Source organism: Falco naumanni, chromosome 11 (assembly GCF_017639655.2).
Source record: "Falco naumanni isolate bFalNau1 chromosome 11, bFalNau1.pat, whole genome shotgun sequence".
Taxonomy (NCBI): domain Eukaryota; kingdom Metazoa; phylum Chordata; class Aves; order Falconiformes; family Falconidae; genus Falco; species Falco naumanni.
In genome coordinates, this window is record NC_054064.1 from 5917409 (window position 1) to 5931831 (window position 14423).

Consider the following 14423-nt stretch of genomic DNA (forward strand, 5'->3'; position numbering starts at 1 on the left):
ATTACCAGCTCTGCAACTTAGCTTAGGTCTGGTCTGGAGGGAGAAGGATGTTGTGAGGCCAGACCTGAAGCTTTCCAGCTTCCTGGGCTTGGCTGGGTAAGCAAGTCCAAAGAAGACTCTGGTTGACCTGCCTTGGAGTGGTGGGCCCCCTTGATGTCATGGGACCTGATGCTGAAATTTTTATTTTGGTTGTATAAATGCTGACCTTGGTGGTCTCCTTGGGCTGGTTCTTGGGCATGAGAGGGAGAGGTCACTTAAAGCCCAATTAGCCCATCTCCCAGGGCAGGAGGAGGAGGAAGAGGTGAGGAGGGAAGCCTGGCCTGCAGAGAAGGGAGCGGGGAGGCTGGTCTTGTTGGGATGTATGAACCCTGCTACATCTTGCCTTCACAGCCAGGACCCTGCAGAGAGGAAATACAGCTTCCTGGTCCAAAGCTAGGAGCTCTCCCAGCTCATCAGGGAGCTGTGGGGGCAGGGAATGGAAGGACAGGGACATTCTGGAAGGAAGGCAGAGTTCTCATGCCGTTTCTAATCCTGCCATCTAATTAGTTGTAAAAAAACTTACTAAAAATATGATTGTCCTTGTGGAGTGTGGGGAAGGAATGGGATGGGGAAGCCAGCAGAGTGTGGGGGGGGGAAGGACAGGGTATCCCAGCATTGGCATCCCTTCCCATGACAGTTTTCTCTCTCCCTGTACTGGAATCTCATTTATTCTCCTGCCTGGGAAGAGCATTTGGTTTCTGCTGGGAGGAGGACTGCTTGGTCGCAGGGCCTCCAGTGCCCCTGGTGCTCAGACTCGTTCCTTGTGGTTAGTGCTGCAGGATGGGTGCAGGGCTTTCACATCTCATTTACTTGTTTACGAACACTATTTTCCTTCTGTGTGTGCATTCCTCCTTTCAGACCTTTAGGCAGGCACCCCCCTGCCTTGCTCAGTCTTGGGTTTGGCTGCAGAGATGTCTTTTCTTTCTGTTCTCTCTTCTCTCATGCCCTGTTTTGATTAAAATGAGAAGCAGCTTTTTTTTTTTTTTTTTTTTTTTTTTTATGTGCCCACTGGGTTCTCCATCAATGGGATGCCCTTTGCTATCTATAGTATTTACCAGTGTGGTAACTGAGAGGGGGATGCCTTGCAAAAGCCTAATGATTGACAGGACACAACATGAAGGTCCCCGAAGGATTTTTCAACCTCTGTACCTTCTTGTGGCTCATTTCCAGTCAACTTAAAGGGTCAAGAGCTGGCTGATGGGATGCAAGATTTTGTGCTTTGTTTTACAGCTGAGGAGAAAGGGAACGCAGCTACTTTGTGACCCATCCTTTGCCTCAGGACAAGCTGCCCTGTGCCTAAGATTCACACTGCGGGGAGCAAGAACAACAAATGGGAATTTTTAGCTAAGAAATGGTGCTACTTGACAGGTCTGTGGTGTCTCTCAGCCCTTCCATGAGCCACACACATAGGACGCTCCATAGAAGAGGCCACCCTTATTTCTTCACCCTCTTGCAACCCTGTTTGGCTCAAGAGAATTGCTCAGGGCATCTCTGAAGGCCTCTTTCCAGCCCTAACCCAATGTTCACCCAGCATGGCTCCACCAGAGGAGTCACAGACCTGCTGGTGTCCTGCCAGGGACACCATGATCTGAAGGAATGCCCTGTATTTGAGGACATGAGGTAGTCTAGTAGTGCACGGATCTGATCCAAGAGCAGATTTCAAACTGCCTGTGCTGTGGCTGGAGACAGGATCACATGGTGGCTCTCTGCCAGTTTTAGCTTTGCTGGCAGGGGCAGCAATCGGCAGCAGAGATGCAGTAGCAGAGGCTCTGCTGTGAGGTAGCTGGCACAGCAAACCCTCCAGGGCCTTGCAAAGGAGGGAACAAGCTATGCTGGAGACAAGTATTCACCGTACTGCCATCCAAGTTGTCTGGGTTAAAAGTAGTTGGGTAAAACCAGTCTCCCATGCTATGGAGGTATTGCCTGGAGTCAACCTGAGCACGTGCTGGGGGCTGCCTTTTACCCCCTCATCTTGCTGATATTCCCCAACCCCTGCACTTCCACTGCAAGGCAGCGTGGAAAAGTGGATGGAGCAAGGAAACGAGATGAGGAAAGGAGAGGAAATAGTCAATGAAAAGCCTCAAAGCAGGGAGAAAAATGCAGATTTTCCAAAGGGATTTTCTTTTGGGCAAAATAAATAAAAGGAGACCAGAGAAGAGAGCTGTGTCTGGTTCTTGAGTATTCTTTGGGGACAGTTTCCCCAGCAGGTGTGGTACAGAGCTGTCGGTACAGGGTGTGCATCCCAGGTCAGGAGTTGGAGATGCTGGCAGTGAGCAAAGGGAAGGTTCTGCTCCACCTGGCTTTCCTCAGCATCATTGATCCTGACTCTTCCCATTGCACGCGGGTGAGCAGGAGAGGAAAAGCACCTTGTCCTGCAGCCAAGGGACAGCTTAAGGCAGGACGAGCATGGGTTCTACTCAGCTCCCTGCTGTTGCTGTCAGTACAAGGTGGCAGCTCTGCACAGTTTCTGTGGGACTTTGTACCCATGCTCCAGCATCTCTGACAGTTGAACCAGCAACGAAGTGCCTTGGAGATGAGCTGCCCCTCCGTGCCCCCTTGTGTCAAGGAATTGGGGTGCCCCAGTGGAAAGTAGGACTGTGATGGGTGAAGGGCTTTCACTTGGGGCACCTTGCCCACATGCAGACCCCTCTGAAGGGGAGGAAGGGATCCTCAGAAACTGCGTTTTAGGAAATCCCACTCTAAAATACACAGTGAATTAGGGTCAGGTTTGTGATAGAAGCTTAGCGCATTGTAACAGCACTTCATGGGAGTTTTAATTTACTCCTTAGGGTCTGATTTGGAAGTTGAAGCAGTAGATCATTGATGTTTTCTAAGTAGGGGTCAGAGGCAGAGCATTTGAATTTTCATATGGACTTGTGTTGAAGGTGGCTTCTAGATGGCACAGCCAAGTGTCAGGACTTTGCCAGGCACCTCGTTGTTCTCACTTGCCATGGGAGCTGGCATGCTTTAGCTACCTGCCTAGGCTAGGGAAGGTCTTCTATCCTCTGGTTCAAAGGGTTGTCCCTGTAACCTCACAGCATGTCTCAGTTTGATGCCCTGGCTCCAACCCTTATTTGGAGTTGTAAGCGTGAACCAAAGCAGACACTGAATTATAAACATGCAAAAGACAGAAGGAAGCGGTAGCTGAAATGATTGAAGATGTTGGGGGAGTGATGTGATCAGAAAAGGGAGAGAACCCACCCACGCCATTCCACACCAAGAGGGCAAAGGATCCTCTTCCTATCCTCCAAGAAGGTCCATCTCCAGGTCTCCATCTGGCACCTCATTTATGATCTGCAAGTGCAATGAAAGGAGCTTTACCTGGCACAGGTGAGTAATGGCAGTGCCTACTGTCTGTGTCTCTGGGTGATGTTCTCTGTACTTGCAATTCCAGGTGGAGTTGTTCTCAACCCTGCTTATTATGGTATGCACGGCCACACAAACACCATGATCCACGAAGTGGGACATGTTCTGGGGCTGTACCATGTCTTTAAGGGAGTGAGCGAGCGGGAATCTTGTGACGATCCCTGCAGGGAGACAACTCCATCTATGGAGACAGGAGATCTCTGTGCTGACACTGCCCCCACCCCGAAGAGTAAACTCTGTCGGGATCCAGACCCCACCAACGACACCTGTGGCCAGACACATTTCACAGGAACACCCTTCAACAACTACATGAGTTACACAGGTAAGGAGTCATCGTCATTAGAAAATTTTAAGGGGTCACCTTCCCTAGAAATAGGGGTTTCTTTCCCATCCGCCTCCACCAATACTCCCTTCCCTCGTTTCCTAACTGATGTGGTCCCCCCTGCTCCGTTGGGATGGGGCAGGCTGCAGCCTGTGCTTGCAGGAGCATCTTAGCCCCTCTCTTGCTGCAGGCTGGTTCCACCCCTCCGTTCTTGCCAGTCTCTGGACGTGCATTGAGGCCAGGCTTGTCTGCCTGGTGGTGTGCCTTTGTTCTCCACTCCTGAAGCATATTATTTATTATTATTATTATTGCTATTAATACTGCTATTATCATTTTGGACTTTCGAGTTGAGCCCTTTTGGCTCGGTTTCCAAAGGCATGCTGCAGAGGGGCTGGTGCTCCTCCTGGCAGCCCAGGAGGACGAAAGGTTGAAAGGCAATTCTGTCGCACCCTGCTGACCCACCGAGTGTCCCAGGCGGGTGGTGGCACTGGCCGGGCGGTAGAGCTGGTGTTGAGCAAGTGCGGGGCCGTGGAGCTGCTGAGGCAGTGCCATCTTGTGGCTTTGGGGACACACGACACCAGAGGGTCCTGGCGGGAGAAGCCACCACGTGCTGGTATCTCCCAGGTCTCCCCAGAGGTCCCCACAAAAAAGTTTGGAGATCAGGAAGGGTGGGCATTGCCATGCCCCGCTGGCCGATCCCTGCCGCTCTCAGCCTGGCCTTTCTTCTCCCAGATGATGACTGCACCAACACCTTCACCCCGAACCAAGTGGCCCGGATGCATTGCTACCTGGACCTGGTGTACCAGCGCTGGGGCCAGAGCAAGAAGCCCGCGCCCATCCCGATCCCTCCCATGGTCACGGGGCAGACGCAGGACTCCCTCAGCATCTACTGGCTGCCTCCCATCAGCGGTGTCATCCACGAGAGGTAATTTGCGATGGGCTTGGGCTTGCACAGGAGCCCACTAGAAGGGGTTCGGGATCCTCTGTGGTGCAGACCCCACCATCCCCTTCCCTCCCCAGCCATCTCCAGCAGAGCCCTCAGACACAAGAGCTGGGCTGCTGCAATGGCCCCGCTGGCACATGGGCTCTGCCACAATCTTTCTGCTGTCGGGGTGCTGGGAAGGGAAGCCAAAGAGCATTGGGAGGCAAAGCCAATTCTTAAACCCCAGAGTGCAATCATGGAATAAAAAATGAGCTTCATTTAGCACTTATTGTATAAAATAGCTATTTACCAGGAGGAAATGCAGCCTTGTGGTTAAGGCAGGGAGCTCGAACCGCAAGAGCTGGGTTTCATTCCCAGCACTGTCACGGACTCACGGTGTAACTAACTGGGGGTAAGTCAGGAAATTTTTCAGGCCAGAGAAACGATGCCGAGAAACCAGAGTTGTTTGGCTGGTGAGCAGTGCATGGCCCCAAGTGCTCAGCGGCTGTCTTCCTTCTCCCCAAAATCAGGGAGTCACCAGAACCTGGATATAGCACCAGTGCTTCTATTCAGCAGCCTTTCTTATTAAAACATTGTGGTTTCCACCAGGTCTACGCTTTTATTATGGGACCACAAGCACATGTTGAAGAGCTCCTGAACTAGTTTTAAAGCCGGTTGACAAAGTGGTCCCTTGCAATTCAAAGAAAAGGGCTGTTTGAGGGCAGCTGGGACACTCTTGGATCAGTGTTGGCTGCCTGGTGCTTTCCATCACAGGCCTTTCACCCAGGGATAACAAGAGCACGTGCCTGTCACCCTCTGGGCATGAGAGCCTCTGGGTGCTGGGTGGCCTCGAGTCATCCAAACAAACTGTTTCTGGGGAGGGATGGAGTGGTTTGGGAGCAGGAAACCACAGGTCTAGAAGGCAGGCACTGGGTCTTCGGATCCATCCCCAGCTCTTGCTCATACGCTGGTCTGGGATAGGGGTCCTACGTCCCAGAGATGAACTGGTCAAGGAAAGGGGCTGAAGCTGGCCCTTAGCACAGAAAAGTGCCTTTTTCTTTCCTGGAGAGCACAGTGGGAGCCTCTAACTGACGTTATCATGACCGATTTGTATTGCAGTAGTGGTGGAAGCCAAAACCTGACCCTGGGGTTTAGCAGAGACAGACCCAAGCAGTCTGGGTACGAAAAGGTGATTCAGTGGCTCATCCAAGCCTACCTAGAGAGCATGTAGAAAAGGAGAGATTAAACCCAGCTTGTCCCACAGTCACTCTTACTTTCCTGTCTCTGCTGAAGCTTATTCCAAGCAGGCTGATATGCCCAGGGGCTTCCTGAGAGCTTAGCTTTGCTTTTCCAACTTCCCATCTGATCCTGCCTGGGCAAACGTCGATGGAAAATTAACCAGTCATGATTAGACATGCCAATGGCTTTGTTGTTCTGTCTGCAGGGAGCAGGACACGCTCTGTGATGACTGTGCGGAGGATGGCACCTTCCGTCAGTACGTGCACGAGGCCTCTTCCCCTCGGGTCTGTGATTCCTCTGGCTACTGGACCCCAGAAGAAGCAGAAGGTAAATGTCTCCTCTCTTTCCCTGGCTGTAAGCCCCCAGAAAGTGATGAGATCTTGTTGGGAAAAGAAAAATAAGTTGTTTTTTTTCTTTTAGAGAGTGAGTTGTCTCCTCGTTGGGGAGGCTCTTTAGTTCAGGAAGGACTTCTGGGTGCCCGGGAGGTGCCTGGTAACTGCCAGTTGGCTTTGGGCAAAAATACACCCTGATATTAACCCCAGTCATTGCCCAGGAAGGTGTTAATGAGAGATACTGGTCAGAGAGGCATTTCATTGAAATTAATCTTGTGACATAGATGCTGGGATCTTATTCAAAACCTCAGGGGCATCCACAGGCTTTGATGCAGCCTTGTCCAAAGGGAGCGAGAGGACCTCCTTGCTCGGTCCCCCTGAGTCTGTACCAGGTCCTGGGTAATCTGGGTTGGACGCAATTCCTGGCTGGTCAGGTGAACAGCAGTGTGTTACAATTCTCTCATGCTGAGATGCAGATGTTGGTTTAGAGACCCACCTTGTGGGCATGGTGGTGACTTTCAGGGTCATGCAGCTGCTGTAGGAGCTGTTGGGCTTTTCATGCTGCCCAGGCAACGCAGAGGAGGCAGGAGACCAGGTGAAAAATATCCCATGAGCTGTATATGGTGCACGTGCTGCTGTTGAACCACGTGGAGCCAGAGGATCTGTTAGTTCTGTGCATCTGCACGTTTGGGCCACTGAAGGTGACTGTAAATGTGCTGGGGTGGCTGTAGAGAAAGCGCAGTTTGGACATTATTACACCTTTGGGATGCAGCCCATGGTTTGAGAAAAGAGAGTTGGGCCGTAGCTGAGGTTCTGTGTCTGAAAACTCTTTCAGCATCTCTTGCTAGCATTGCAAGTTGAGGGGGGGAGCCAGGGATCAACTTAAAGAATAATATTTGTGCTTATTCAGCAATACCAAATAAATCAAAGCTTAGCTCCTTTATTGTCAGTGGTTCCAGCTTCCCCTGCCTGTCTGATGCACTGGCAGATTCATACTGCCTCTGGAATTATTGGATGTTGTTTTCTCCTATGCGTGACCTGCAGTTATTACAAGTGAATATTTGCTTGGGTGAGAAAGAGACAGGTTTTATGGGTTTTAGGAGACTAATGGCTAAATGGATGCAGGCTTTGAACTGATGCTGGGCCCTAAGAAAAGTTTGCAGTGGTTAATGAAGACCAGGGTGTTTCTACTACAGGATGGTGAATTCCAGTGATGTTTTCTGGGACGGAAAGCCCAATGATATGGTTGTCTTGCTGAGTGCTAATCCATCACTGTGGGAGGCAGGCTGGGGAGCTGAGGTCAGCCTGGGCACTGTTCGGGAGGTCCTGGTGGAAGAGCAGCCTTCCACAGCTGCTTCCCTGGCTTGCTTTGGGCCTGTTCCATTCCTGCCTGTGACCTGTTCCAGCACGTGCCTTGTAGAAAGCTTCAGTCTCCGCTCTGCTTATAGCAGAGAGGTCCAACCTTACAGAGCCACTGGGACTCAGCGTCCAGGTGCCCTTGGCAAGCCTTCTGTGCCCATGAGATTACAGAGCAAGCTTCACGTCCCCCCCCGCTGTGTCCAGGATGTGTCTAGAGCGTGGCACTGTGACCAACTGCAGTGTGGATACCATCGCCCCTGTTCTAGAGGGCTGTGAGACACCAGATCTGCCAAGTCTTGTGCTTTCTAGGACGTTAGGGCAGATGCCACCAGCTCTGGCACATGCCTGTGGTGGGTGTAAGACTTACATGGGTGTGCAGCTATGGCACAGAGATGCTTAAGCACCTACAGGATACTGCAGGGGGAGGATTGCCCCTCTGGGTCCCCTGTGAGGTCAGCTTTCGCCTAGTTCTCATCAGCTTCCCCCTTGTCCCTTCTGCTCAGGCCCCCCTGATGTGGATCAGCCCTGTGAGCCCAGCCTGCAGGCCTGGAGTCCAGAGCTCCACTTGTACCACATGAACATGACCGTGCCGTGCCCTCAGCCGGATGGCTGCATCCTGGAGCTGCGCTTCCTGCACCCCGTCTACCCCCATTCCCTCACCCTCTGGACCACGTACCTCTCCACGGGCTCTCCCAAGGCGCTGTCTGACATTGAAGTCCTGATGGAGCAGGGGGAGTCCATCCACCTGGGCCCCTTGGACACCTTCTGTGATGTCCCCTTTACCGTGAAGCTCAACATCCCCAAAAAGGTGTACGGAGTCAAAATCTACACCTTTGACGAGAGGATGGAAATAGACACGGCTTTGCTGACCTCCATGCCCCACAGCTCTCACTGTTCCGCCTGCAAGCTGATCCAGTACAGGGTCCTCCGTGACCCCCCATTTGCAAGCGGGTCCCCTGCCGCCCCGGCACAGGCGCACCGCCACTTCATTGACACGTGAGTGATGAGGCCGCGCTGTCACCGGCTGACTGGGTGGCTGGGACAGTTTAAATGACTTCCTTGGGCTGTGCCTTTAAACCTCTAGATGGTTTTGCTTGTGTCTTGGTGTCGTCCCCGCCGACCCCCAGCAACTGCCACATTCAATGCCGTGAGCTGATTCCCTATTTGGCGTTGGGGAAGCTTGCTGCAGACCCCCCATGCTAGCGTGACCCTTGCCCATGAGCCCAGGCTAACTAGAAAGAGCTTATTAAACCCGGAAATATCTTCCCCATCAACACAATAAAATGATTGTTCGAGTTAATGCCGCTTCTCCCCAGCTCAGACCCCAGGGAAATAAGCACCAGCCCCCCCTGCACGACCTGGCAGAGACCCTCTTCCCACAGTCTCTGTCTCTGGCAGTTGAGAGTACGAAGACATATGTCAAACTGTGATACTGCCCAGGCACGTGACTTCTGTAGCCGTGGGGAGCAAATCTGTTGCAGATGTATGGGCTGCTCCCTCCTGCTCTCTTCTTCAAGTCCTCTCTGTTCTTGCAGGGAAGTCACACCCGGGCAGGTGTACCGCTACCAGGTACAGGCAGTCTCTGGGACGATCTCAGGAGAAGCCTCCCCACCGCTCATCCATGTCCATGGAGCACCCTACTGTGGGGATGGCAAGGTGACCACGTAAGTCGGAAAACTCAAGCTCTCAGCTGAGGTTCTTTATGCTGCCAAGTCATCCTGCCCCAGCGAGAAGCAACGGGCTAGTCCTCCACCCATGGGTGCTTGGCTGAAGATGGGGCACTGAATCCCTCATCAGTCTGGATGATAGAGCTTGTGGTTTGTAAACTGCCGCATGCCCAGGGGATGGTCTTTTTGAGAAGCAGGGTCTGGATGAGAGGTCCAACCTGAACATACTCCATGTTGGGCTGCAGTGCTTGGATTCTGGCCCATCTCAGCGAAGTGCCGCACAGTCTGACCCCAAAGGGACCCACCTGCCTTTGGGACTGGCCAATATACCTTCTTGCCCAGGGCACACAGCGGTGGCCCTGCAGGATCAGGTTCTGCAGCAAGCTCAGTCCCACACAGTGTGGTGGTTTTAGAGAGCTGTCTCATCTTTGTTTAGAGACCCCAAATGATGAGGGGTGCACTGCCTCCACACTGAGAGACTCCAACGGGTCACCTGCTCTCTCTGGGGATAATTATTTCCATATTCCAGCTTTTTCACTTTTCAACTTCCAGGTTGCTCAGAATCGCTTTCCTTTGAACACGGCTTTCTTAAGTGTGAGGGAAGTGGTGACTGAAGCAAGTGCAGGGGGGATTGTGGTATTATACAAGACCCAGCAAGGTACAGAGGCTTACGGCAGGGCTAGCTGCTGGAGTGGCGTCATCTGCTACGGTTTTAGGATGAATTCATACGAGCCGAAGCCTTGGTCTAGACAGAGTGAACAACCCCTTAGACTCCATTGTCAAAGTTGGTAGAAAAGTGAGAGGAGCAGGAATAGGCAGATAGCAGCTGAGATTTTCATGTGGGAAGCTTTGTCCGTGAAAGTTTTTTTCCATTGTACTGTTTGTGGAAGTGAGCCAAAAGTGGGAAGATGGGACACATCCCTGTTAGATGAAGGGGGAGGTGGGTGAGCATCACAAGATGTATGTCTGAAGGTTTTCTTGCTCCTGGTGTTTGGCATATGTAACTTTATAATAGGTACAAATTGAGGCATTTTTGCCAGCTTTTCCCATCAGGTCTATTTTCTGCAGCATGAGGACAGAACCTTTTCAAGAAAACTACATGGGCTTTTTTTTGCTTGTGAGATGCCATGCATGTCAGCTGGGGGCTGATTCTTGTCTCCTCTTGGGCTAACCTCCTCTCCCTCCCACTCCCTTACTTCTGCCTCCCCCTTCTCCAGCTCCCACCGAAACACAAGTCCCATCTCAGAACCTCCTGCCCTCTCCAACACTTGCTTTCTCCAGCAGCAAGTCTTCCTGATGCTTGGTTCTCTACTTCCCCCGTTGCATATAGTTTATTTTTTTCCCCTGTAGTTCTTGCCTCAGGTCCTATAAGAAAGTCACAGTACAGTCATGCCTCCTCCCGTATGCTGTGCTTACAATCTCTTTTGATCACCTGGCAAGATGTGGTATTTTCTCTCTTCTACCTTATTCCACATGTGGTCCTTCCTCTTCTCCCTGCTTCTGTGGAAATGGAACCGAAATTTGGGGTTCTCACTCATGACTGGGCAGAAGCACAGAGGTGTTGAGTCAAGGGTGGTGCTAACACATCTGGCTGTTGTCTCCTTAGGAGCCTGGAGGAGGAATGCGATGATGGGGACTTGCTGGATGGAGATGGCTGTTCCAGGAAGTGTAAAAAGGAAAAAGGGTTCAACTGTGTTGGTGAGTCCAAATGGATTGAGACATCCTTTTGAAGCAGAGTCAAAAGTGTGTGTTATTCATGCTGCTCCTCAGAGCAGGGGTGATGTACCTCAGGCAACAAAATGTGGATTTGCAGCTGGAATGAGCCATAGATCTTGTCAGGGCCTTGTGGTGGGAAATCCCAGGGTCAGCATGCCTCCTAGGACAGCAGAAGATGTATGATCCTGGAGTCTGGTTTGTAAGCAGGTAATCCCTGCTCTCCTTGCAGGGGAACCAAGCCTGTGCTACGTGCATGATGGGGACGGGGTGTGTGAGCAGTTTGAGAAGACAAGCAGTGTCCTGGACTGTGGTCCCTACACGCCTGATGGATATGTGGATCTGTGGGCAGTGAAAGCCTATGCCTCCCATCAGGATGTGAAGTCCTGCCCTGCTTCCTTGGTCACTGGAGAGCCTGTTGTGAAGGTGAGTGAAGACATGGCCTAAAAAAACAAAAAAAACTTTTCTAGCAAGGCCCACGCAGTAAAGCTGGGGAAGTCACTGCTGCAGGAGTGTGCTGAGGCAAACCCAAAACCTACAAAGCAGCTCTAGCAGGGCTCAGTGATTACTGTATTCCCATGCAGGGAGCCAGTAGAAGACCTGGCCATTTCTCACCCCCCTCTTTCAGTAGTCCCTAAGCCCAGGAACTGCAGTACACGGAGGGGTGTTTCACCAAGGCAGGGAGCACCTCGCCTGACCATGCAGTTTGCTAAACAGTGACACCCCCCTGTCCCACCGGCTGAATGCACAACTTTGAGCATGTGAGTAGTCCTACTGCTGGTTTAAAAAAAAAAAAAATCCCGTCAGTCTAATACCTTGTACGGTCAGGGCCTGAAAGGATCAAACCATGCATACATCAGCATCTGTGCTGCTCTCAAACTCTTTGATCTGAAGCCAAGGAAAAATCGATGGGAGAATTCCCATCTTTCATACGGGCTTTGGAGCAGGGCCTGGAGGTCTAGGACAGGATTTCATCTGATTAGTGTTAGTGTGGTATGTGTATGTTCTTCCCCAGCAAGCTGAAGAGCAAGAAATACATAGAGAGGTCATCTTTAGCCTTTTATACGTGCATTTCTATTGACCTGATATAAGAAACAACCTTCTTGAGACCTACAGCGTGATTAAATTGCTTTTAGATTAGACAGGTGTACATGTCTAATGAGATGCCTTGGGCTCAGGCGTCTGCTCCTCTAGAATGACACACATCTGCCAGGCCTGTGGGGTTGTCTGGGATACCACAGGGTATGGAATGCCCAGAAGACTGGTATTCAGGCACATGAATGACACCTTTGGATCTCATCAGCCCAGCCAAAATCAGGAGGCTGTGGCATTACCTACCATCTCACAGCTTGGCTCGTTATTTCTTACTCAGCCCCACGGATGCCATGGGGTGCTTGAACAGCATAATTACAGCACCTCAAAATGGCCAAGGCCCCCTGTGCACACGTGTGGGTGGTGACACGCCACTCCTGCTTAGGGACCCACATCATGTCTTCATGCTAGGAACCAACTTGGGATCCTTCTCAGTGTTTGTTGACTCTTCCTTGAGGTTTTGTAGGTGGTGTTTCTTTCTCTCACTTTCCTTGCTTCTTTCTGTGCTGAAATAAATCTCTCCTTTCAGATATGTAAATCCCACCTTGACGATGTGCCAAAGGACCTTTCCCTGGCTGCTTGGTTCCCCTGCAGTCCCAGCCAAGACAACGCTCAGGATCCAGATGAGGAGAGGATGCCCGTGGGTGATGAAGGAGTTTGGCTCAAGGTAAGTAAGGACGTGCAATCAGGCACAGAAGAATTTGGTTGTCTTTGCCCCAGCACTTCGGTGACAAAGACCCATCCTTTTCTGTCCTGTAGGAGCTACAGCAGTCTTAAAAACTGCTCAGATAGGACTTGGTATCCTATGAACTCTTCGCAAACCCCAAATGCCTGTGGCTGGATCTTATGTAGTTACCCCATTCCCACTGTGAACAGCAAACCCATCCTGGGGCAGAGTGCCAGCAGGAGAGCGTGCCTAAAACCAGAAGCCCACAGAAATGTGTTGAGGCTGAGAAACAACTTGCTTCTGACTGTCCCCTGCCATCAGGCTGTGCCGTTACACCCGTGAAGGGTGGGTGCAAGCTGTGTTTCAAGTCCTAGCTGCCTTTGCTCCCAGGGCTGTGCAGAGCACCAGGAGAAGGGTGGATATAGTCTGTCATCTGGAGGGGACCAGAGGCCTCCAGGCTGCTCCCGAGCCCACGGCAATTGGCTGGGGCGTGCAGGTCCTCCTGCTCCCCAGTGACTCCAAACCAAAGGAGGCACTTCTGTGCCCAGGGTGGTGCTCTGGTAGCCCAAGGGGGGCTCGGGGGCTGCCTTTGGGAGGACAGTTTGGAACGGTCAAACCTCTCTGTCTCGACACACAGAGGAGCAGGACAGAAAGCTGAGAGTTAGGCCAATGTGACTTTTACAGTGTTGATTTTCTGACCACAGACACAGTTTAGAGGTTTCGTGGGTGTTGCTTGGCGTTGCTGGAAAGCTGGGCCCTGGCGCGCCGCTTCCTCCGCAGTTCAAGGGGCACCTTGCCCTGCTTTGCTCCAGGCCGAGGGCCTCTTCCCAAGGCGCTCAGACGACTTGGTGAATCGTCAGACCTGAGTCAATAAACACGGTTATGGCCCCTGAGGTCCTCTGTGTCTCCAGAGAACTTCCTTTAGCTGGTTTGCCTTTCCCCCCCCCTCCTTTCTTCCCTGTCTGTGTGCTCGCAACCTACTTTCCGGCTTCAGTCTCCGGCCGTGACGAATGTGCCTCCTTTCTTCCATTGCTAGCGAGAAGGCAGCAGTCTCCCCCGCTGCCCTACCTAGATGAAAGCTGGCTTTCCACTTCTCACCAGGGGTTAAAGCGTGTTCCAGTTTTATCGGAGCTTGTGGTCAGTTCTCTTCCTCTATGGATGTTTATATTAAAGACTTTCATTACTGGTTCTCCGTGCTCTCTCTAGGAGTGCTATTATTTTCCGCCCATAAAATTATTTATGGACTAGTAATAAATATGCCCTTTTTCTTTTTTTCTTTTTTCTTTTCTCCCCCCCCCCCCCCCCCCCCCTTTTTTTTTTTTTAATAGAGTTTGGCTGATTGGTAACATATTGGGTTAGGAAAGACAGCTTCTTGTTGACAATTCGCCTAGCAGACCCGCCTGCCCAGACAGGAATGGTGCCGTTCGTGCACATGTGTCCGCACGTGTGCATGGTGTTTCATGGCCACCAACTCCCGTGGACATTTTCAAGCTGTTGCACCTGTGTCACCCGGGTGAAAGCCACACCGCAAAACTCATCAGGTGGTAGGAACTGCTTCCTCCAGCGTTTCTCAAGAGGTGGCACCAATGAGCAAGGGAAAGGCTGGGACATGCTGTAAGGAGGCTGAGGGCAAGAGGGGTGTGTGTCTGCCACCTGACAAAGCATCTACCACGTACCTTGGGTCTGTCTGCAGATGGGAATCGTT

The 14423-nt window shown here is 51.7% G+C and overlaps 1 protein-coding gene across 1 annotated transcript in view; it reads left to right on the forward strand.

Annotated features, from left to right (window-relative positions):
- PAPPA2 (pappalysin 2) overlaps window positions 1-14423 on the forward strand; it is a 93595-nt gene that overhangs the window by 32739 nt on the left and 46433 nt on the right. Inside the window, exons 4-11 of the mRNA XM_040610851.1 lie at window positions 3434-3727; window positions 4460-4652; window positions 6094-6215; window positions 8083-8575; window positions 9115-9243; window positions 10853-10944; window positions 11192-11385; window positions 12581-12718. Of these exons, the coding sequence (XP_040466785.1) occupies window positions 3434-3727; window positions 4460-4652; window positions 6094-6215; window positions 8083-8575; window positions 9115-9243; window positions 10853-10944; window positions 11192-11385; window positions 12581-12718 (1655 nt within the window). The remainder of the gene's footprint in view (window positions 1-3433; window positions 3728-4459; window positions 4653-6093; window positions 6216-8082; window positions 8576-9114; window positions 9244-10852; window positions 10945-11191; window positions 11386-12580; window positions 12719-14423) is intronic.